Raw genomic sequence first — 23107 nt, forward strand, 5'->3', positions numbered from 1 at the left:
CACAATCTGGATTTTTTTTGAGAAACTATGGCTCAGAAGATTTACGAAAGGGAAAAAGAGCCACAGAAGAAGATTAAAGTGTATAACAGATGGGGAGAGAGGGGGGCGGCAGGTTAAGGATTCTGGCAATGTATCACGTCTGTGGGGTTTCTAAGGAAACAGCAGGGCAACAAAGCCGCTCAAATGAATTTACTGGGTCGTAATTTGAGTGCAGAAGACAGAACGACGGTCACTGCAGCGCAGCATACAAGGTTATTACAAATCATTTTCGTTGAGTATTGTGATTGGGATATTTGAATTTAATGTCTTGTGATTGTGCCAGCTATTTGCTTGTTAACATATTAACTGCCATTTGGAATTATATGCAATAATAATAATCATGATAATAATTTAAAGGCAAAAGCACAAAATACCATATGGAGTAACTTGAGAGAGAGATGTCCTCTCCAACTTGCCACTGAGCTATTAAAAAGATCAATAATAGATGTGTAATCAATGTCCAAAGTGCAACGTTTTTGGAAAGAACATTTGTTTTTGAAGTGTAAAACTCATCATTCACCGTTGTTTCGTCTGTAACAAGGGAAAAAGTCACCAGGGGAGCACAAGCAAACCAAATCATGGTCACATGACTGCGTTAGAGCTCCAAAGAAGTGAAAAGAGTCTTGTTACCATGGATTCAGCTGGACGCAACTCGGACTAGTATGTCAATTGTGTGAGCGGGTGAGGAGCACCAAGAGCACTCGCAAGTTCATCCATGCAGTCAGCTACCCGAGTAACAGGTGAGAGGGGATCTGGTGACACGCAGACACCTCGTCTTGATATTTGAATGTTAGCACGCTGCTGGTTATATTGCCGCTAAAACGCTTGTGTCAGTTAAATTCACAGTAACAGAACCAATTTGCTTCTTTTTGCAAAATGCAAATGGGAAAGGCCAAGGTGTTGGATGATATACACTGACTTTTGCTGTATGTTGGGATGGTGGGGATATGTCAGGAGGAGCCTGCAGCTCGTCTCTTGTTTCTGACTACTGCCCACCCTGGCACGCAATACTAGAGGCTGGATCAAACACTTAGGGCCGTGGTGAGTCAGAGCTCGGTGTTGCGAGCAATCGGTGCTGGGGAGGACCCAAACACAGGACTCCGAGGCAAAGGCATAATGTCCAGTGGCTTTTTATTTCAAAAGCAGTGTCCGTACCCGGTCACCCAGTGCAAACTCAATGAACTAGCGAATGCCCGTGGCGGAACTCCAACATAAATAAATGATCAATTAACGTGCTGAATGCGCAACAGCTGTGACGAGTGCCAGAGGCGGCACCGTCCAGAGCGGTCTAGGCCACGCCCCTCCTGGCAGTGGTCCAGCCCTGCTCATGACACTGGGTGTGTGTTTTAATGATATTTTATACTGGTAGTTTGAAGTTGTGGCAGACAATAAACAGCAAACACTAATTTACCATATTTTGGAACGTGTCTGGCGAGAGAAAATGCAGTGCTGTGAGGGGCAGATGAAAGCAAAAGAGGATGAAATGGGTTGCCAGTCCCAATACTTTGGCAACTTTAAACATCAACTCTACCGCAGGCTCAGCCTGGCAAGGGACAGACAGGAGAGCCTGCAGAAGTGCATCTACACTTCAGAAAGGCAGCAACTGGACATGACTGTGAGTGCGGCAACTAATGCCGCAGTATTGACTGCAGTTTGGATTACACCCAGGACCGAAACATACTGGGATGAGCATGGAAGGCTACCTGGTGCTAGAGAAGAGGGTGAAGATGAAGAAGAGAGTATTGAAGGCAAGGGGATGCAAAATAATGGAGGAGAGAAAGATGCAAGCCAGGAGGGGGGACGAAGGACCAAGTGAAAACAGAGCACAGAAGAGAACAGACAAAATTCAAATGAAGTCAGGCTACAAGGTTTAATTGTGACCCTGCAGGAGGATCTCAGAGTGCTGCTAGAAAGAGAGGAAAGTGGGGTGGCAGAACAGAGAAGGCTGATGAAGCAGCTCCAAGAGGCTCAGGAGAGCAACCTCGTCCTGTGCTGCAAGGAGGAAGAAATGAAGGTGCAGCTACAACAGCTGAATTTGTCTGAGAGTGCCTTGGCTAAGGAGGTGGAAGAGCTAAGAGTGGAAAACTGTAGACTTCAACATGGCTTGAAAGGTTTGACGAAAAACACTCCCAGTCAGTCATCTACAATCTCAGCGGATGATTGCTCTGTTCCCTCTCACGTGGATATAATTGTAGATCGTGCTGTAGGAAGCTCTGAAAAGGTGTTTTGTGTTTGTGTGTGATTTTGTTTTTGTTACGTGTTGTGTCTTCTTATGTTAAATCTATCCATTCCTTTTCTTTTGGCTTGTCTTCATTGAGGTCGCAGGTGAGTTGGAGCCTATCCCAGCTGACTTTGGGCAAGTGGCCGGGTAGAACCTGGACTGGTTGCTGTCACGAACGAGGCTCGAGGCCGGACCCAAATGCACGACTCAAGAGGCAGGCAGGCAGTACAAAGGAGGTCTTTATTTGTTCCGAGGTCGGTTACCAGCAAGTCAGTCCACACGAACAGAAGTACTAGTAGTGGCAGGCTTACAAGTGTGGTCAGGGGACAGGCGAGGGTGAGTACACAGAAGGCAGAAGTCAGGCAAACGGGAGTGCGGCAATGATCTGGCGGAGGACGAGTCGTCCCCCGGGTCCAATATAGACTGAGAGTCATTAGGGTTCATGAGGTGCAAGTGTGTGAGTGCTGATTGCTTGGCCCCGCCCAGGTTGGCTGGGCGCCAGGAGCATGACAGTTGCCAGCAAATCCCAGGGCACATAATGAGTCACACAATCCTTGGAACCATCGAGGGTCTAATTAAACTAACATGCATACTTTTGGACTGTAGAACGAAAACCGAATATCGGGCCGCCGTTCTGCCAATAATGTAACACAACGTTAAGTTATGTGAAGCACACTGAGATACTTTTGTATTCCTTGGGCATTGTGTGTTGGAGCATGGTCGCCAGGTTGTTAGTGCTTCTCAAGTTCTGAGGTTCAAGGTTTGAATCTCTGCTCTGCGAATGTGTATGTAAATATCTGTGTTATTGGTTATGCACTGTGATTGACTGGGAATTGGTGCAGTGAGGGAGTACCCCAAGTCTCATCCCAAGTCAGCATTTTCCAGCTCACTACCTACCCCAGTGATTTTCAACCACTGTGTGCCGTGAGAGATCGTCAGGTGTGCCTTGAGAAATTATCCAATATCACTTTTTTTTTAAATTAACATTTATTAATAATTTTCTGCAAATATTATGTCATTATCCAGTGTCCGTGCTGTAAAGGCTGGCAGAGTAATGTAATATTTGTCCGTGTGGCAACACGTAGCTGATTGCCTCGTTCCTCCAAGAGAATTAGTGATGCACCTGAGAGGCCGTGGTGACAGTCATGGAGAAGTTTTTTAAAAAGGACAACTGCAAACTCCGAACTGGGCCCTGGACAAGATTCTGACCCGGATGAAGGCCCTAGTATGAGTGGTGGGAAAAAGAAAGCAAAGACGATGAGCTCAAGGCAATATAGTGAAAGCGATCTTTCGTTTGGATGTACTTTCACCGGGGATGAGACGACATCTATTCCGTTATGCCTGGTGTGTGGCGAGAAGCTATCCAACAGCGCCATGGTGCCAAGCAAGCTTAAACGCCATCTCCAAACGACACACCCGCCGCTTCAAAACAAGCCGATAGACTATTTTGTTCGCCTGCGTGTAAACACAGAGAAACAGGCAACGTTTATGAGAAAAACCACAAAGGTAAATGAGAAAGCGCTCAAAGCTAGTTACCTAGTCGCCGAACTTGTTGCTAAATCAAAAAAGCCGCATACTGTGGCAGAGACATTAATACTAACTGCCTGTAAAGCCATTGTCAATGAGATGCTCGGCCCTGATGCGGTTAAAGACATAGCTAAAGTCCCGCTCTCTGATAACACAATTGCCAGGCGTATTGATGACATGTCTAAAGACGTCGAAAGCCATGTTTTGGAAAAGATACGCATCAATAGGAAATTTGGGTTGCAAGTTGACGAGTCTATGGATATTAGTGGACATTCTCAGCTCTTGGTCAATGTGCGTTTTGTGGATGGAGATGCCATTAGAAAAAACTTCCTATTTTGCAAGGCACTGCCAGAAAAAACAACTGGAGAGGAAATTTTTCGGGTCACATCGGAATATCTTGACCAGGGAGGACTTACGTGGGAAAACTGCACAAGTGTATGCACTGATGGAGCTGCAGCCATGGTCGGGCGCACCAAAGGCTTCGTGAGTAGAGGGAAGGAAAGAAACCCAGATCTGATTGTTACGCACTGTTTTTTGCACCGTGAGGCCCTCGTTGCTAAGACTTTACCAGCAGAACTGGTTCCTGTGTTGGACGATGTGGTGCACATACTGAACTTTGTAAAGACACGACCTCTGAAAAGCCGTATATTCGTATCTCTGTATGAGGAAATGGGAGCGGAGCATAAAGCCTTATTGCTCCATACGGAGGTCCGATGGTTGTCGCGCGGTAAGGTGGTGACCCGTGTGTATGAGCTGCGAGAGGAACTTAAAGTGTTTCTGACAAATGAGAGGTCTGATTACTCAAATCTGTTTGCAAGTGATGAGTGGTGCGCAAAGCTGGCATATCTGGCTGAATATATTTCATCATCTTAATGAACTGAACACAAGGATGCAGGGCTGAAATGAAAACCTGCTTACAAGCACAGATAAAATAAATGGATTCCGTTTAAAGCTGCACCTCTGGCAACATGTACAACGTGCCAACCTGGAGATGTTCCCACTCACAGACAAACGGCAAAGCAACACTGCTGCACTGTCTGAGGTAATAGGTAAACATTTGAAAAGTCTTGAGGAGAAGTTGTCATTTTATTTCTCTTCAGCCTCCACTGAATGCTTTGACTGTGTTAGGGACCCATACAGCTCGGCATCAGTTGTTGGAAAGGGCATGACTTTACAAGAGCAGGAGGAACTAACTAAACTGAAACAGGATCGTGGTTTAAAACTAAGATTTGCTGATCTTCCTTTGGACAGAATTTTGGTTGACTGTTGTCAAGGAGTTCCCCATTCTGGCCAACAAAGCTGTTCTGACATTGCTCCCATTTTCCACAACATATCTGTGCCTTTCAAGCCTAACTGCTATAAAAACTAAAAACAGAGAGACTGAGAGCTGTTGAAGAAGAGCTTCGTGTGTGTCTTTCTTCTATTCCTACCAAGATATCGGCTTTGTGTTCATCTAAACAGGCCCAGGTTTCACACTGACTGAGTATAAATAAATTGAGAAATTATATTGTAATTAAATATACTATACAGAGTGTTATTTTGTAACATTTTTGGTTAGTGGTGTGCCACAAAATTTTTACAATGTAAAAAATGTGCCGTGGCTCAAAAAAGGTTGAAAAACACTGACCTACCCTGATGAAGAGAGGCACTATAAAAATTGACAGCTGGTAATTCAATGAGACCCTTATATAATATAGTATAGAAAATATTTTTGTTTTGGTGTCGTTATATTGCTTATTAAAACACAATTTGCTCCACTAATACGGTGTTCTTTTTGTGTTGAAAGGTATTTGATGAGGAAGATGCAATTCCAACTGTACGCCAGCTGGCTGCAGCAGGGAGCTCCAATCGTGCCATCCAAGCTCCCATCTTTACTGCCAAACATTTATCTAAAAATGACTCTCCAAGCAATTATCCTTACCTCAGTCTCCAAACCCTCTCCTTGGCCTCAGACGCAATAGGAGAGTGCGGGTCTCTGGGGCACTTCAATGTGGAGGATACACACGGCAAAAAACCTGAAGCACTGAGGGACTCTTACAGGAGCTTGGGTTTAGGTGAGGACCTTGACGGTCTCAGAGAGCAATGTGAACACCCGGGGTCCGCCCTTCAGCACTCAAAGCAGCAGCTGCAGGTGATGGCTCAAGAGAATGCCCAGCTAAAGGTACAACTCGGAAACCAAGGAGTGGAGGAGCAAAAGCCTTTTTCACATATGGTATTGTAGTGTCATTTATTGTATGGATTGATCAGATTTAGAGACATAACTAATTGTGTTCTCCCTTTTGTATTCAGATTAGCACAACACCAACCAGTCATGGAGCTGATGCTTGCCAATCACTTCCTGTCCAACATGAAGTCATCACCCACGATGACTTAATCAAGGCCCTAAATCAAGAGAACCGAGCTTTGGGTTTTCGCATTGAGGGGTTGATGGCTCAGATTAAGCTCAATGAGGAAAAAATGAAGAGCGAGCAATCTCATCTGAGGAAGAATATTTTGTGTATGGAGGAAGACAAAGACAAGCTGGAGCAGGAGAAGCAAGAGCAAGCATGTCTTATCACAGAGCTCACCAGAAAGACTGAACATGATCTCAATACAATCATGGAGCTGCAGCAAAGGTTAGAGGAGTGTGTAGATTGTCATGAGCAAAAGGACTTGGCATGTGGATCTCTGCTGCAAACTGAGAAAGCAACGAGAATATCAGGAAGGTGTCAAGAGAGCAACCCAGAGAAATATTTGGATAGATTGATAGTTACAGAGGAAGGAGGGGTACACCTTGTATCAACTCAACCACCAGAAAACAATCGTACATATTCAAAGCCTGTTGACCATTTAGAAAGGCCTCACCTCATGAAGTCAAACAGTGATCAATTGCAGCGGGTCACCAACTTCATTCAGAACCTGAAAGCTGAGCAAGAGCAGTTGTACAGCTGTGTATTGCGACTCAGGAAGGAAAAAAGGGAAATCTCTCTAACTGTCCAAACTCAGAAGGAGGAGAAACAGCATTTAACTCGGATAATTTGGGCACTCAAAGAGGAGAAGGACGATATTTCTCAATCTCTGTATGGCCTTAAGCAGGAGAGGGAGCAAGTAATCAGGGTGGTCAGAGGACTGAAAGATGTACAAGTTCGTCTTTCAAAGTCTGTGAGTGGTCTGAAAGAAAAGAGAGAGACGTCCACAGAGTGTTTTCCAGCCCTTAAAAGAGAAAAACAGACACTTTTAGAGTCACTCTCAAGTGGAAAAGAGGAGGTCACAAAAATTGCACCGAAAGTGTACCATTTGGAGAGAGAGAGAGACCAGTTAGCTCAGACAGGGTTGAGTTTGAAACTGGCTGATTCTGTCCAAGAGTTGACAGATAAGAAGCAACTATGCCATCATTTACAAGGAGAATGTGAACGGCTACTCAAGGCAATCAACAGTTTGAGGGATGAAAAAGGAAGAATTGAACTTTCAGTCAGACGTTTAAAAGAAGAGGGAGCACACATACTAGCATTGCGTCAATCTCGAGAAGAACAAATGTGTGACCAACGTTATGATTCTCACAGTCAAACACAAGCAAGCACATCTAATGGTTGGATGTCAGAAAATATGAAAACGAAAGACAAAAACAAACAAAATAAGACAACAAGCTTAATTGCAAACTCCAAAAAGGTACCCAGACACTTCCAATGAGTGTCTTGTGTGTAATTTCACCATTTAAATATGATAACCCACCATTTGTTGTCACGCAAATTGTTTAGAATGAAGAAGAGGAACTGAATAATCTGGAGAGGGAGATTGAAGTTGCAGAAAGAGAACTGAAGAAGTCACAAGAACAACTGGACAAAGCATGTGAAGAGGTCAATTTAAGCAACTTCTACTCGCCTCATACAAAGTCAAATGAATATTCGTGTATTCATTCCATACGTGCAGACCGCAGAGCTCCGTGCGCAGCTCAGTAACTCCGAAGCCCAGAGGGAAACTGGAGAAAGAAAAGCATCCCAGCCCGCTGAAGTGGTGAAGAGATGGACAGAAAAAAAAATTATGGAAAATGAACACCCAACTATGCAGGTAATAAACAATTATTGCACGTTTATCGATTGTAGTGAACCTGCAGGCTTATCAGATTCAAAATTTTGAATAGAGTATTTTTTGTTTTTGTTATTGAAAATCTTTTCTCTCAGTTCCAAAGTTCTGCCTGGTTGTGTTTGTTGCAGGTGAAAGAGTTGCAGACCAAAGCATCGGTCCTCATCAGAGAAAAAGCTGCCGTACAAATTGAGGACCAGCACAACATCCTCACCGCTCAGTTCAAAGCCAAGGTAACGATGTAGAAAGTGTTTGTTAGGCTGATTCTCATTTGTATACATTGGTCAAACATGACAAAAAAAGAACTCTTGACTATATCACTCTTAAAAACCAGCTGGGACAACAGTGTTATTTCCTTCCGCACACGGTACTACAATCTCTGAGCCAAAGTAGGCCACTGTTTCTGAGCAGCGACTTTAGTCTCAATCTTCTCCCCTGCATGTCATACATGCATTTTGGTTTTGTTTGTAGTACGATAGACTCCAGGAAACAAGGAGACAGACTGATATGGATATACTTACTTTAAAAAAGATTTAAAAAAAAATCCTTATATGGCTTCAGCTAAGTTAAGAACAATTCTGTCAGTATCTCATAATGATGTATCATCCAATGGCGAGCGAAGCTTTCCTGCATGAGGTGTCAAGAGAGAAACAGTTTTTTGGAACAGATGATGGAAGTCTTGCACAGCACAGAGATGTAGATTCTACACTGACACAACGGGCTGATGAGTTGCTCAGAGATGCAGTCCTGCTCAAGTACACTGCTGCATTTATACTGGGAAGGCTCAGGACTGGAGCCTCACATCAGGAACTGGACACCAACAAAATGATTCCTGCAAAGAATCTAGAAAATGCAGAGAACAAATAAGAACAAAGCACTTGTTTTGAGGAGTCAACAACAAATGACCATGACTACAATTTTGATGTCACATGTATGGCAACTGTAAAAAGGAAGCAAAATGCCAATTCACCTGTGCCAATTTATACAGGAGGACAACCAGGTCTCACCATCATCAGAACCGGTCAAAGAAGTTCCCAGTGCCAAACAAACTATATAGGAGTTGTCACATTTATTGCTGAAATCTCTCTCGAATAGAATTAGTCAACAACATACATGATGGGGGCAGGCCTAGTGTCAGCATGTCTCCTATTTCGTGTTTGTTCTCAGGCCAAATCCATGATTACTCTAAAAATATCCTGTGGGATATTTGTGCCAAGAAAGTATGTTGAAGCAATGGGAGGAGCTATATTTAGTCAACCCATAACCTTGTTTAACAGAAAAAAAATCTTGTAGAATCTAAAGGCAATTACAAATCCCTTTGGGTGGGTGTCAGTTCCTCACAGATTCTCGGTATTTGTCGCAGGGCTCAGTTTTTGTGAAAAACGAGTTTGCTTTATAGGCAGATGAAGGTTAGATCAGTTAAATCTGACATTATATGCAAAAATGTACTAAGAAATGACAATCAACCAATTTCACAGGGTTAGTCCAAAAATAACTTGATCAGTTTTTTCTTCACTATGAAAACTCAAAAGTGTTTTTTGGTCTTCTATCACAGCAGCTGCCTGCCACTGAACCCCTCTCAAAATTTGTAGCTATAAGACAAGAGTCGTGCCCTTGGCCATCCAATGTGTGTGAATTAAGCAGGGCCAACCTGAGTCCTGTGCCTGCAATCTTGGTTGGCAGTGTTGATGGCATAAGTAGGCTAAGCGATCCTGAGATTGTCAACTTTCAAGAGCACTTACAGCAGACTCCTGAGTAGCTGTAAAGTAACATGTCAAGCCAGTACTTTGTAACATTAAATGGATAAATTCTGTCATTATATGTCTGTTTCTGATTTCATTTCAAGGCTGTGGTAGGCAGAGGAGAGCAGTCCAGAAGGATGTCATTCTCAGCCCTTGTGTCCCCAAGTCTGTCTTGTCAGAAAAAGCTTCAAGGCCTCAGTGTCATTATGCCACCTAGTGGCCCTCTCTGCTCTTTCTCAACCACTGCCAAGCACTCGGCACCGGTGACAGCCACACCTGTGATTTGTGATCAGCCAAGAACACTTTTTAATGCAGTCACCGCGAGAAGCACCAACATGCCATTTCCACCTCATCTGACTGCAAACTGGCATTTTAAAGAGGCCGTAGCCACCACAAGCTCTCCAACAAAGTCACTGGTCAACACTGCTGCATCAGAAAACACCGTTGAGTCAAGCAGTGACTCCAATGAATTGAAAACACGGATTTCTTCTGACATGGCTGGTGGAGAACGTTCTGATTCCGCTCCTTTAGTGACCTCTAAAACTACTGACTCCGATGTCTTCATGTGTTCTGACACAAGTCTAAAAAGCCCGGCCTCATACATAACTGCTCCAAGTAGAGCAACTGGCGAAAAAACTGATATCTTCAGCACAATGATGAAACCCATTGCTGCTGCTCCTTCTGCATGCAACGATCTAGAATTCACCATGTTTAAGTCATATTCTGCTCAGCACTCTGCTAAGGAATCATCAAATATGTCCCAGGTTGCTCCAGAGAAGATGAAACCTTCAAGACCCGAGCCAGGTAATAAGGCTGCCCACCCAACAAACGTTTTAACAAAAGTCAAATTGTGGTATGTGAAGTGCAATATTTATAGATTGACCTTGTTGTTAGTAAGCTATGATCTGGTTCGTCACAGTTCGTGAATGGTGTATTTACCTTTATTATACTTTATAATTAACAGTGGAATTGTGTGTGTATTTTTGGATTGCAAAAGGCTGTTAAGTAATTTACGAAACACTGACATTTCATACACTAATAACATAGCCTAATCTTGCAAAATTATCCGAAACTGACTTCACTGATAAACTTCACTTCAACTTCAGTTCTATCAGGATTAAGATATTCACAAGCAATAAAAGAATCTGTTTATCTCTGAGAATTACAGTACACCTGAACTTAGCCAAATGTGTTTTGATGAAATTCAACAAAAATACACCAACTGGAAAACAGATTTGGAGATGGCACAGAAAAAATTCAAAGAAGGAAAATAAATAATATGTCTTGTCACCGACGGTGTGTAAATCAAACGTATGAAATCACTTATTTTGATCAGGTTGTTCATCACATTAATGTTCAAGAAAATATCACCAAGTGAAATTTAACCAGTCATGCACATTGACAGGATGGAGCCGGAAAAGACCACTGGTAGTAAATACTTAAGTGTTGGTATTCAGTCTTACATTTATTTGCTTGCTGAATGCATATTTGCAAACAAATATATGTAACCCTTACATCTTATTTCATAGATTTTGTTGTTTAGGTTCCTCGGTGATAGAAACCCACAATCATTTGTTCCCATACAGTGACATGTGAGATAGTTGAAATGTTTAGGACCTTTTACTGTCAATACAGTGTACGTGTTCCGACGAAATGTTAGATATTTGATGAAATATGTGATTTTTAATGACTTGTTTTAATCAGGACTTCAGTCGGAGGGTGTTTTCTCCCTCAGTTGCTTTATACATGATGTTCATGTTATTGAGAAACAATGCCAGGAAAATATAAAACACTAAACTGTATGTACACAGTTTGTTGCTATCCTCAAAAGGTATTTATTGTGATCTTCTTTAGATGCTCCAGCAGAGGTGCACAGTGTGGGGGTCATCAAACAAGTGGGTAAGAGCAGCCTCCTGATTGGCTGGCAGAGGCCTCCTCTGGATGAGTTGGGTTGCAGTCATGGAACCTTTGTGTATGGCTACAGGGTAGGCTCAACATACAGTATTTCAATCTGCCAGAACCAGAGACATTTTTTAGTGTGAATGCACTATGTAACGTGTATGTGGGCTCGAGAGGTACGTGAAGTAATCAGTGAATTAAATGGTCAAACTTAACAGTGGATTAAACTTTTCTTTTAATCATTTAACTTTTCAGTAATATAAATGTGCCTCTTGGAAGTGTTACTGACTTTGGTGCAGGCAGCCTTGGGATCAATGCTCCATCTAAGCTGGGCAACTGCGCATTTGTGCACTTGTCGCTTTTTTTTTTAAACACGGCAGCACACTGCCTCACACAAAGAGCTGCTGCTCGGCCGCACTGGGCCACACACTCTACTTCCTATTTTACCTGACACCACCCCCCTCCATTTTAAAGGGGTACACTCATAATTACAAACACTGGGGTATGTGAATAATTGAAGAAAAAGTGGTGAAACTGGATGAGATTTTCTCTTTTTTTTTTTTCGAGTAAAAAAAGGTCTGGTCTGAAGCCAAAGTAGAAAGGGCAGGAAGAGATGGTGTGTAATGTTAAAATTCCACTTGGCACAGTCTGATTGAAGATGCAAGCACAGATGATACATTGCCCAAAAAACTAATTCTGTATTTTAAGTATAGGAGGCATTAACCCTAAAACTCTTTGGGAGCATCATTCAGCTTTCAACATGCATTACTAAAGATATTCTGCAACCAATAATTCAATTGTACACCAAGAAAAAGAGGTGGGGATATCATTGTGGGTTTAAAAAACAAAAAACAAAAAAAGAAACAAAGTTGGAAGCGACATTTCAAATGTATTGTTAGTAGTTGACTTGGTATGACTCCCTTGGTGTGTTTGCTCAGACGTGAAAACTTAGAGGGAACATTGCTTGGGATCAATTTCCACTCAGTGATGGTGTCGATATGTGCCCTGCGACTCACTGGTGGTTCAGTTTAGGGTGTAGTCTGCCTTTCGCCTGAAGCTAGCTGGGATTGGCTCCAGCACTCCAGTGACCTTTGTGAGCATCAGCTGAAGTTGTACCACATTGAAGAATGGGAAATAATTCCACCTACAAGCTTCAACAATTAGTGTTCTCAGTTTCCAAATACTTAATGAGTGTTAAAAGAAAAGGTAATGTAACAGTAGTAAAGATGCCCATACCCCAGCCTTTTTTTGGAACGCGTTGCAGACATCAAATGTAAAATGAAGGAAATTTGGGGATTTTTTTTTCTAACATTAAATGTGTCATTTGTGTAGTTTATTCAATTGAATATGCGTTGAAAAGGATTTGAAAACCATTGCTTTTATTACATTTTGCACAACATCATCATCTCTGCGTGGTTGGTTAACTTGAGGTTTGCCACTAAGCGAGCATCTATCACAGTCTTGGTGTCGACATACCAACCAACATAACGTGTTGATGATGTCATTCCATTTTCCTCTCAGCTATAAAAGTACCTTGACGCTCTCTATCGGGCAGTTCCAAGACCGTGGCTGGTTTGCTAGTTCTGTGGGTTTTTTGATGGTTGGGTCTGCTTCCACTCACTTAGGTTAACGGCAACATGATACCATTTTAAAGACACGGATAAGGTGGAAAAAGGTCTGGACTACAGTTTTCAGATGTATTCATGTAAACTCCCTTGCTGTTAGTAAACACTACTATAATACACTTTACTTTCCTATGTTAGAAAGGAAGCACCTTTTGTCCAAACTATTCCACACAGATTAAGTAAAAGGTGGTATACTGGTGAAAATACTTTATATGACCAGTTTTAGGCAGAATTTGTATGAATGAATGTCCGGTCATGATTTCTTGTATTTTCAGGTGTTTTTAGGTGGGAAACTCTGCAAGTCTGTGATGAGCTCAGCATGCACCAAGGTGTGAATTATTGTTTTTCTTGTTGTTGTTGTTGTTGTTGTTTTAGGTCATTATAATGATTTACAGTCTGGTCATTTCTTTGTCCATGAGCCCATTGCTCTACCTCATTCAGGATTTTGAGCTGTATAACTTTTTATAAGTTCTGTAAATCTCAAGTACTTACATCACTCTGTGTGATAAAGAACATTCTTTTTGCAGCTCAAAAACAAACCACGGCATTTCAACTGTATTTTTTACAGTGTGTCCTGGAAAACATGGACCTAACTTACCCAGTTGAGATCAGTGTCCAAACGCTGGGCTCCAATGGGCTCAGTTCAAACGGGGTCACCACTGTGTACGTGCCTCCAGTTGGTGAAGGTTTCCGCTGAATCGCACTCTCTTGGCTACTACTAACAAGCAGAACACACGAATAGATTTATGATTCAACTTGTCCATAGAAATACATCTCAGCTGCCAACAGATGAAGATAAAGCTAAGTAAGTGAACTCTTTTTACTTTTACTCTTTTTTGTCTATTAAAAGAAGTTTGATAAAGTCAAGGTCAAAATTTTATTTGTCAATTTTCCTCATCTACTCTACTGACTGCAGCAGTCTTCAAACATTTGAAAATATTGTCTAGCATTGATTTGTCTGTGATATGTGCTACTTGATGCGCCGCCGTTAAAAGATAGCGATGCTTTGTTTTGATTAGTACTTGAGTGAAATAAACAGGGTGAATAAAAGTAACTAATAATTAGAAATTGCTGATATAATTTTGTGGCTCACTGAAATTATTAGAAAATGACAAAAGTCCATCCATCCATTTTATTCCACTTATCTGAGGTTGTTTCATGAGGGCAGCAGCTTTAACAGAAGCCCAATCTTCCCTCTCCCCAGCCACTTTATCCAGCTTCTCGAAGCCAGCAGGGAAACATAGCGTGTTCTGCTGGCGGCACATGCCAGGAACACCTTGCCAGGAAGGTGTCCAGGAGCCATCCTAATCAGATGCCGGGGCTACCTCATTTGTCTCCTCTTAATGTGGAGGAGCAGCAGCTCTACTCTGAGCCCCTCCCGGAAGACGGAGTTTCTCACGCTATCTGCAAAAGAGAGCCTGGACATGTGGAGGAAACTCATTTTGGCTGCTTGGATTCAGGATCCATCCGGGACTCTGAGGCCGTGACCACATGAGGTTAGGAATGTAGATCGACCAGGAAATTGAGAGGTTTGCCTTTTGGCTGAGCTCCTTCTTCACCACAACGGACCAGTACAAATTCCGCTTCACCGATTTGCATGTCGATCTCCTGTCCCATTCTTCCCTAAATTGTGAACATGACCCCACCATACTTGAAGAGGTTTTCATCCCCAACCTGAAGACGCCACTCCACCAACTGAGGACCAGGGTTTCAGATTTGGAGGTGGTGATTTTCATTCCAACTGATTTACAGTCCGCTGCAAACCACTCCAGTGAGAGTTGGAGAGCACATCTTAAACAAGCCAACAGAACAACATCACCTGCAAAAAGCAGGGATTCACTACTAAGGCCACCAAACCGGACCCCGTCTATGACTTCGCTGCACCTTGAAATTCTCTCCTTAGTTGTTTTGAGCATCATCTTTGACAAAGGGTAGCCTTGGCGGAATGCAACCCTCACGGAAACAAATCAGACTTACTGGCACTAGCGGAGACAAAGGTCTGACACTGGCCATACAGGGACCAAACAGCCTGTATCAGGGCGCTCTTTTTCCCATACCTTGGAGGAGCTTTTTAATCACCTTGGTGATCTCAATCCCGGAAGTAGGAAAGCCAGACTCAGAGATCCTAGGCAGCTTGCTATTGGCAAAGCGTGTTGGTAAAATTTAATTGAAGTATTTTCCCCACTAACTCACAACTTCTCGAGAAGTCCCACATATCAACATTGCCAATAGGACACCTTTTTCACCTTGTGGCCATCTTTCAACACTTGGGGTTTGGGGGCTTGCCACTGCGATAGGCACCAGTCACCTTATCGAACGGCCAAGGTCCCCTCCTTCAGCTTCTGCCCAGCTCACACTGCACCTGATTCCTATGTCCCCTCTCACAGTTGATGAGCACATGGGAAGGAGGACCCGTGTTACGCTTTTGGGCTGTGCAGGGACGGGCCCCATTGGTGCAGGATTAGGGTTAGCCACTATGTGCTTGCCTTCGAGCCCCACCTCCAGACCTGGCCCCCTGGGTTTGTCCTTGCTGACCCACATTCACGCAAGGAAAAACACGATTCAGTCATTTTTTTCATCATAGGATGTCTTTTAACCGTGCTTCGTCTGGTCCCTCACCTCGGACCTCTTTGACCAGGGGTGACCCTGCCAGGAACATTAAGCCCCAGATGGCTTAGCTCCTAGGATTCACTGGGACACACAAACCCCTCAACCACAATAAATTTGTGGTTCAAGGAGGATGTGACTTAAGCCATTAAAAAAAACATTGAGAAGTGTACACAACAACCTTGCAGAGTGGAGGCATTAGCGACAGATTCTGGAGGAGGTTCTTCATGATGATGTCCTTCAGACGCTTGTTCATTCCTTCCCTGGCCATGTGAAGGAAACTGGTTAACATCTCTGGTACTTATGTTGAAATATGAAATTAACATTCATTTCCTCATGTCATAAACCAAGTCCTATTTATTAGAACACATTTTTATATAATGACTTTTTAATCCCTAGTTACTTTTTACCCAGCCACTCAATCAATTACAATATTGTAGAAAATATTGTAGAAAGCTTTATTTTAGTAGTTCAACTGAAGAGGTGAAACTCGATTCACTACACGCAGTGAATTATTTTAGGATTTTTAATGTAACAAATAACAGAAATGTTAACGCAATTCAACATTATTTTTCTACCGCTTCCAAAAACATCCACAGCTGTAACAGTGTTACACTTTATAAAAATTTCATGTTAATTATAATTTTAGTAATCATAATAATGAGAACAAGCTGTCTTCAACAATTAAGAAAGTTTATAATTTGTAAAAAGTTCTATAGTATTTTCTGTGTTTCAGGAATCTGTACAAAATGCATTACACTTTTTGAATTTCACTTACTGTTGCATCATACTAACAATTATTATATGCATTCTCTCCCTGCAGCCTTCGAATGGACCATTCAAAGGGAAATGATGTCATTACAATGGAGCAGCTAAGGTCATCTAAAAAATAACAGTCATACGGTCTTGACTTGGACAGTGGACCTCAAAGTGATCAACTGAAAACTACAAATAAATAAATCTAAATGGACTCCTGGCATGGGTTGCATAAACACAGGTGGAAATACGTCTCAGCTCATCTTAACGGAAGGTCTTTTTTGCACACTTTTCGGATTCAACATCTTCTGCAGCCACTCCAGTTAAATTGCCTAAAGCCAGTAAGATGACTGACTGAGACCTCTGGCCACACATTTACGTTGTGGTCAACACAGACGGACATCATGTTTCTTACTAATCGACTGAAGAGCTCTTCTGTTGCTGCCACCTCTGGATGCTGTGACACTCGAACTTTTTTCTTATGGAAGCGACAAAAAACTGCATCATGTGCCGATGCACACGTCAACCTAAGGCTCTCATCTCATATGAGCAAGTACATTGAAATCTATTTTCTGACAGATATCAAACACGGGATCTATTTTTAATTTGATTTTTTCAGTATTTTGCACACAATCTTGTATAAAAGATTCATTAGCTGTCACCTTCGCTCGCTAACTTTTTTGTTTTCTAAAATTCATGTTTTTGTCATTTCTATTTGGGTGTAAAATGACCCTGGTGCAGCAAATGTATTTTTCTATCAGTGATTGATATAATTGTTCAGCCATTGAAACCTCGCAGCTGTAAAGAGGATAAATGACTATGCGTCACTGACGGATATGTAGCTTGATATAATGGCTCTTTGTATCAAGTTTGAATATTACACAAAATATTTCAGCCTCTAACCTTTGACTTTGACAGATTTGTCTTTGGTGGAAAACATCCATGTCCAACTCCACCCCCCAAACCCCCCACCCCCCCGCTCAAAAAACGTGGACAGCAGATACGTTAGTGCTGGATTGCAATTCAGTCGTGTAAAACCTTTCGATTAATTTGAATCAGTGCTGTCTGTATTGAGATGTGCTGTTCCTACACCGAGATGTCACGAAAGCCTCAGGCGTAGAGTTGAACGCCTGGGTGACCTTACGTAAGATGACTTAGTAAGGTCAGTGTCGTATTTCTTTTCGCATGTTTGAAAGGAAGTCCTTTTTCATCTCTCTTACCGAATGATGGATTCCACAAAGGTTAAGGAAAGGTGGTATTAAGGTTAAAATACTATAGCTGAGGGTAAGGAATTATTGGAATGGTTACAAGATGTTACTTTCCGGAGAGTCCCTGTCTTACACAGTTAAAAAAATAAAAAATTTAAACAAAGGTGATGGCGGGAGAGGAGATCTGTGTATCGCCAATCGATTGCTCTACTTTCCAGTCCCCGGGTGTCCGTCCCAGCTAATGTAAGTTGGGATCTGAAATTGTCAAACTGAATGTAGAAAATATATAATTTGAATTTTATTTCTTACATTCACTTTTAAGTTTACTCAACTTCGTTTCCAAACTAACACATTCAGTTTCAAATTATTATGTTCATATGCGGTTTTTATATGCAATATTTAAAATTAAACAATGCAACTTTAAATTGTATTTCAAATTCAATGCCTGCTGGCACATATTTTAGCCCATAGACTGTATCCTGTCATTATTAGACAGGATGACTAGATCGATCGATTACATTTGTCACATTCGATCTGTATAAAACCACAAAATTAACGAAACATTAAATGCAGCATTTTTCATCCACTCAAACTCACCGATAGCTCACAATTGATACTTTCCCAAGGAATGTTATAGAACTTTGACCTTGAGCGATAGGAACTTTGTGTCCACAGTAATAGATTTTTTGGAGTGTGAAAATTTATTTTACATTATAATAAAATATATTACTACAGATTATCTATTATTATTATTATTATTATTATTATTAGATTACCTGTTGTCAATAAATAGCGTGAATAAATGAGAAATTACTAAATTAAAGAACTAAATTATATAATTAACGACAATTTTGTGGTTAGAAAAGGTCTCTTTAATGATGGAACAAGCATCTCTCTGGCTTCTGTTCTCTGACAACCAATTTTTTTTAATCCGCAATGATGTTAATGTCCTCAGGAATTGACTGAAAGCCTGCTTTTCTTTGTTTTGCCATCTTAATAGAAGAGGACAAGTTTTGTGAACCTACTAATAGCCTCCAAAGCAGGGGTCTCAAACCCAATTTACCTTGGGGCCACTGGAGGGAGAATTTGCCAGAGGCTGGGCCTCAGATGGACATACACATGCACACAATTTAATTAGAAATTTAAAAAATATCTAATCTTCTCAAACGTATTCCTTATTTTTAATACAAGATGAGATAAGCAATGACACTGGTGTAAACAAGTTTAAAAAAAACTACTAATAAAACTCCGCAGCAATGCTTCTGTAAATTCCACTCACTGAAAAATGTCTGCTTGTATCAAGCCCGGTCGATGTCACATCCCCAAGCGCCATATACCCCACCATGATTGGTTGGTTTGTCAGCGCCATACAAAACACTGTAAAAGTGCCATCCACAAAACAACTCGAGGGCCGCACTAACATTAAACTTTCATATCAAGGTGAGGCTCACAAGTTATCGCCTCATGGGCCACAAGAGGCCCCTGGGCCGCCAGTTTGAGACCCCTGCTCTAAAAACTCATTTTTATTGAATTGGATGATTCTGGCACATGTACCATATAATGAGGAGTGTCGGGGTGGAAACAAATTTACTTTTGCATGAAATTAGATTTACGTTACCTTCATGACAAAGACTCCACAAGTAGTTCCATCTCCCTATTTTATGTCTGAATGCTTGCTGGTTTCCATAATAAGAAGAACCGATCCCAATGTCTTGAAATATTTTCTACTGAAAAACACAAGTGTGGTTACTGTTATTTTAGTTCACAATTCTTTTTCAATTACCTATGCATTTTTTGTATTTTTTTTTTCTTTTCCCCTAGAGGGGGAATTGTGGGTTAAAAGAGTTCTGGTTTAACTTGTTACACTGATGAATCCTAATAGCTGATGTTATAGCTTATTATTATGATTGTGATGATAATGAGTATTTTTTACAGAGGATGAAATAACTATTTGAGTCACCTTTTTCTCATTAAATACAGTATATTACCAAAGGTCCTATTGACATGAATATTTTACCTGATGTTGGGAACATTCCAAGTAATCCATCCATTTAATGAAAGTAGAACGAAAACACTCGGAAATTAAGTAGTGTGTAATAATTTGAAATAACAGAAGGAAATTGTATTGAACATGCCAACTGGTATTTATTAAATACGTCATACAAAATCCTTTGTTTTTGATGGCAGCTTCAAGATGCCTCCTTTATGGAGAAACCAGTTGCATGCATTGATCTGTTGTGATTTTGGCCCGTTCCTCCACACAAGCAGTCTTCAAATCTTCAAGGTTCTGTGGTCTTCTTTTATGGATCTTGTGTTTCAGTTTTCCATATATTTTAGTTGGATTTAAGTCAGGTAATTTGCTGGGCCATTTTAGCAACTTTTTTTCTTCTTGAAGCCAACAGAGGTTCCTTGGATCAATATCCTGCTGAAATGTTCACCGTCCTTATGTTTTTTTATCATTTTCGGAGCTGGCAGCAGATTTGTGTCAAGATTGTACAGATCGGTACATTTGCTCATTCATCCTTCCTTCAATAATGCGAAGTTTACCAGTTCCATTTGCTGAAAAGCAGCCCCACAGCATCAGGCTCCCAGCTCTGCATTTCACTTTTGGCATGGTGTTTTTAGTTTGATGTACTTTGCCATTTTTCCTCCAAATGTGGGGTACATTCGGTCATCCAAACGTTTAAATTTTGCTGTCAACTGACCAGGCAATGGTCTTCCAGTATTTAATTGTCTTTTCCAAATGTCGTTCAGCTGACCTGAAACGAGCTATGATGTGATTCCCCCCGTGATGAGTGTGCATACAGGCCATGGTGTCAGGGGATATTACTCATTGTTTTTCTTGTGACAACAGTGCCTCCTAATTCCAAGTCTTTTTAAAGCTCTCCACATATGGTCCTTGATTCTTGGACAACTCTTCTGATTATTCTTTGCACTCCTCTGTCAGAAATCTTGTGAGGACGACATGATCAAGTCAAATGTATAGCAGTCTGATTGGCTTTCCACTTAAAAATGACACCAACCATGCTCATTGTAATGTTCAGAAGCTTAGATATGTGCCTGCAACCAATACCATGATTATATTTTGAAAGAATTAGGTTATGATGGTCTTGAGGGGGCTCTATGTTCTTACTCATCATGAGATGTGTCTTGGCAGTGATACCTTTTTGTAAGCCTGAAGCAGCTGATATTCATCTGCACTGATTATTGATTAGATTTTAAGTATTGGTTTGGCTTTCATCCCTTTTTTATTCTTTTTTTATTTTTTTTCTTTCTTTTTTATCACCCAATTTCTTCATTTTCCCAATATTTTTCCTGTGTAATTTCAAAATTTAACACACAACTTGATTTCTGATTTTATATTTGTTCTACTTTATTTGTATAAATAGAATGCTTTGGTTGTTCCAAAATAGCTGGTGAAATGTTTTGGTAAATACCACCTTTAAATATTTTAGCTGTATTGGCCCGTAGGTGACTGTTGACGTGAGATTAGAATGGGTGGAATATAACTGTCTATGAAAATAATAAAGTTCAATAAATTATAATAGACAACCTACTACGTGATGTTTTTTTTTTTTTTTTTTTTTTTTTTTTTCTTAACTGGAGGTGTTACTGCTTCCAGACACTAAGATCCAAGTTAGGATTGGCAGGACCAAGCACAAACATTTGACTTGTGCTTCTGAGCATGAAGGTATGACTGTCCAGGAATGTACAGTGAAGAAAATAAGTAATTGAACACCCTGCTATATTGCAGGTTCTCTCACTTAGAAGTCATGGAGGGGTCTGAAATTTTCATCATATGTGCATGTCCACTGTGAGAGAGATAATCTAAAAAGAAAAATCCAGAAATCACAGTGTATGATTTTTTTTAATAATTTATTTGTGTGATACGACTGCAAATAAGTATTTTAACACCTGAGAAAACGACTGTTAATATTTGGTTACAGTAGCCTTTGTTTGCAATTACAGATGTCAAACGTTTCTTGTAGTTGTTCACCAGGTTTTCAGACACTGCAGAAGAGGTTGTTCCCGAAAAATCTCACAATACATGGCCACGGTCATCCTCTCCTTAATACAGTGCAGTTGTCCTCTCCCATTTGCAGAAAAACACCCCCAAAGCATGATGTTACCACCCCCAGGGTTCACAGTAGTGATGGTTGTTCTTGGGATTGAACTTATCATTTGTCTTCCTCCAAACACGGTTAGTGGAATTATGACCAAAAAGTAAAATTTTTATCTCATCTGACCACAAAACTTTCTCCCATGAGTGCTCGGTATCATCCAAATGGTAATTGGCAAATACAGGGCTTTACATGTGCTGGTTTAAGGAGGGGAACCTTCTGTGCCATGCATGAATTCAAATCATGATGTCTTCGTGTACTACCAACAGTTACCTTGGAAACGGTGGTCCAACCTCTTTTCAGGTCATTGACCAATTCCTGTCGTGTAGTCCTGATCTAATTCCTGACCTTTCTAAGGATCATTGAGAACCCAAGAAGTGATATCTTTCATGGGGCTCCACTCCGATTGATATTGAGCGTCATGTTTAGCTTCTTCCATTTTCTCATGATTGCTCCAACAGTGGACCTTTTTTCACCAAGCTGCTTGGAAATTTCTCCGTAGCCCTTTACAGCCGTGTGGAGTTGTATAATTTTGTCTTTGGTGTCTTTGGACAGCTCTTTGGTCTTGGCCATGTTACAAGTTTGAGTCTTACTGATTGTATGGGGTGCACAGGTGTCTTTATGCAGCTAACGACCTCACACAGGTGCATCTGATTCAGGATAATACATGGAGTGGAGGTGGATTTTTAAAGGTGGACTAACAGGTCTTTCAGAGTCACAATTGTAGCTGATAGACAGGTGTTCAAATACTTATTTGCTGTTGTATCACAGAAATAAATTGTTAAAAATTCATACATTGTGATTTCTGGATTTTTCTTTTTAGATTTTCTCTCTCACAGTGGACTTGCACCTACGATGAAAATTTCAGACCTCTCCATGATTTCTAAGTGGGAGAACTTGCAATAGAGCAGGGTGTTCAATTACTTATTTTCTTCACTGTACATTCCTGGACAGTCATACCTTCATGCTCAGAAGCACAAGTCAAATGTTTGTGCTTGGTCCTGCCAATCCTTATTTTCTTCACTGTACATAAAAAAATAATTGATACATACATGAGAAAAACATTACTGCACCTCTAATTTCACAAAAACTGTAGATCCAACTAATGTGTGTGTACTTATTTTGCCTATCACAAACTGCCAGTGGTTGTTTTTGACCTTTTCCAAACAAAAACAAAAAAAGAGTACTGATGATTTGAAAAATACATTTGAAAATTAAAAAGTATAGAATGTTTATGAAGTACAATTACCACACTGCCAGGGATGTTTAAAAACAATAATTCCCGGAATTAGAATATACT

At 41.0% G+C, this 23107-nt stretch overlaps 1 protein-coding gene across 1 annotated transcript; it reads left to right on the top strand.

Annotated features, from left to right (window-relative positions):
- The first annotated feature begins 27 nt into the window (after positions 1-27).
- LOC133508985 (ciliary rootlet coiled-coil protein 2-like) lies at positions 28-21296 on the top strand. Its single transcript, XM_061835590.1, is given in 13 exon segments — positions 28-112; positions 1290-1376; positions 1425-2242; positions 5574-5999; positions 6077-7435; positions 7525-7623; positions 7697-7834; positions 7981-8082; positions 9696-10395; positions 11446-11576; positions 13391-13444; positions 13684-13920; positions 16546-21296. Coding segments are annotated over 12 exon segments (4128 nt in total). The 3' UTR covers positions 13813-13920; positions 16546-21296.
- The last annotated feature ends 1811 nt before the right edge of the window (positions 21297-23107 follow it).

The sequence above is a fragment of the Syngnathoides biaculeatus genome, chromosome 11 (assembly GCF_019802595.1).
Source record: "Syngnathoides biaculeatus isolate LvHL_M chromosome 11, ASM1980259v1, whole genome shotgun sequence".
Lineage (NCBI taxonomy): Eukaryota > Metazoa > Chordata > Actinopteri > Syngnathiformes > Syngnathidae > Syngnathoides > Syngnathoides biaculeatus.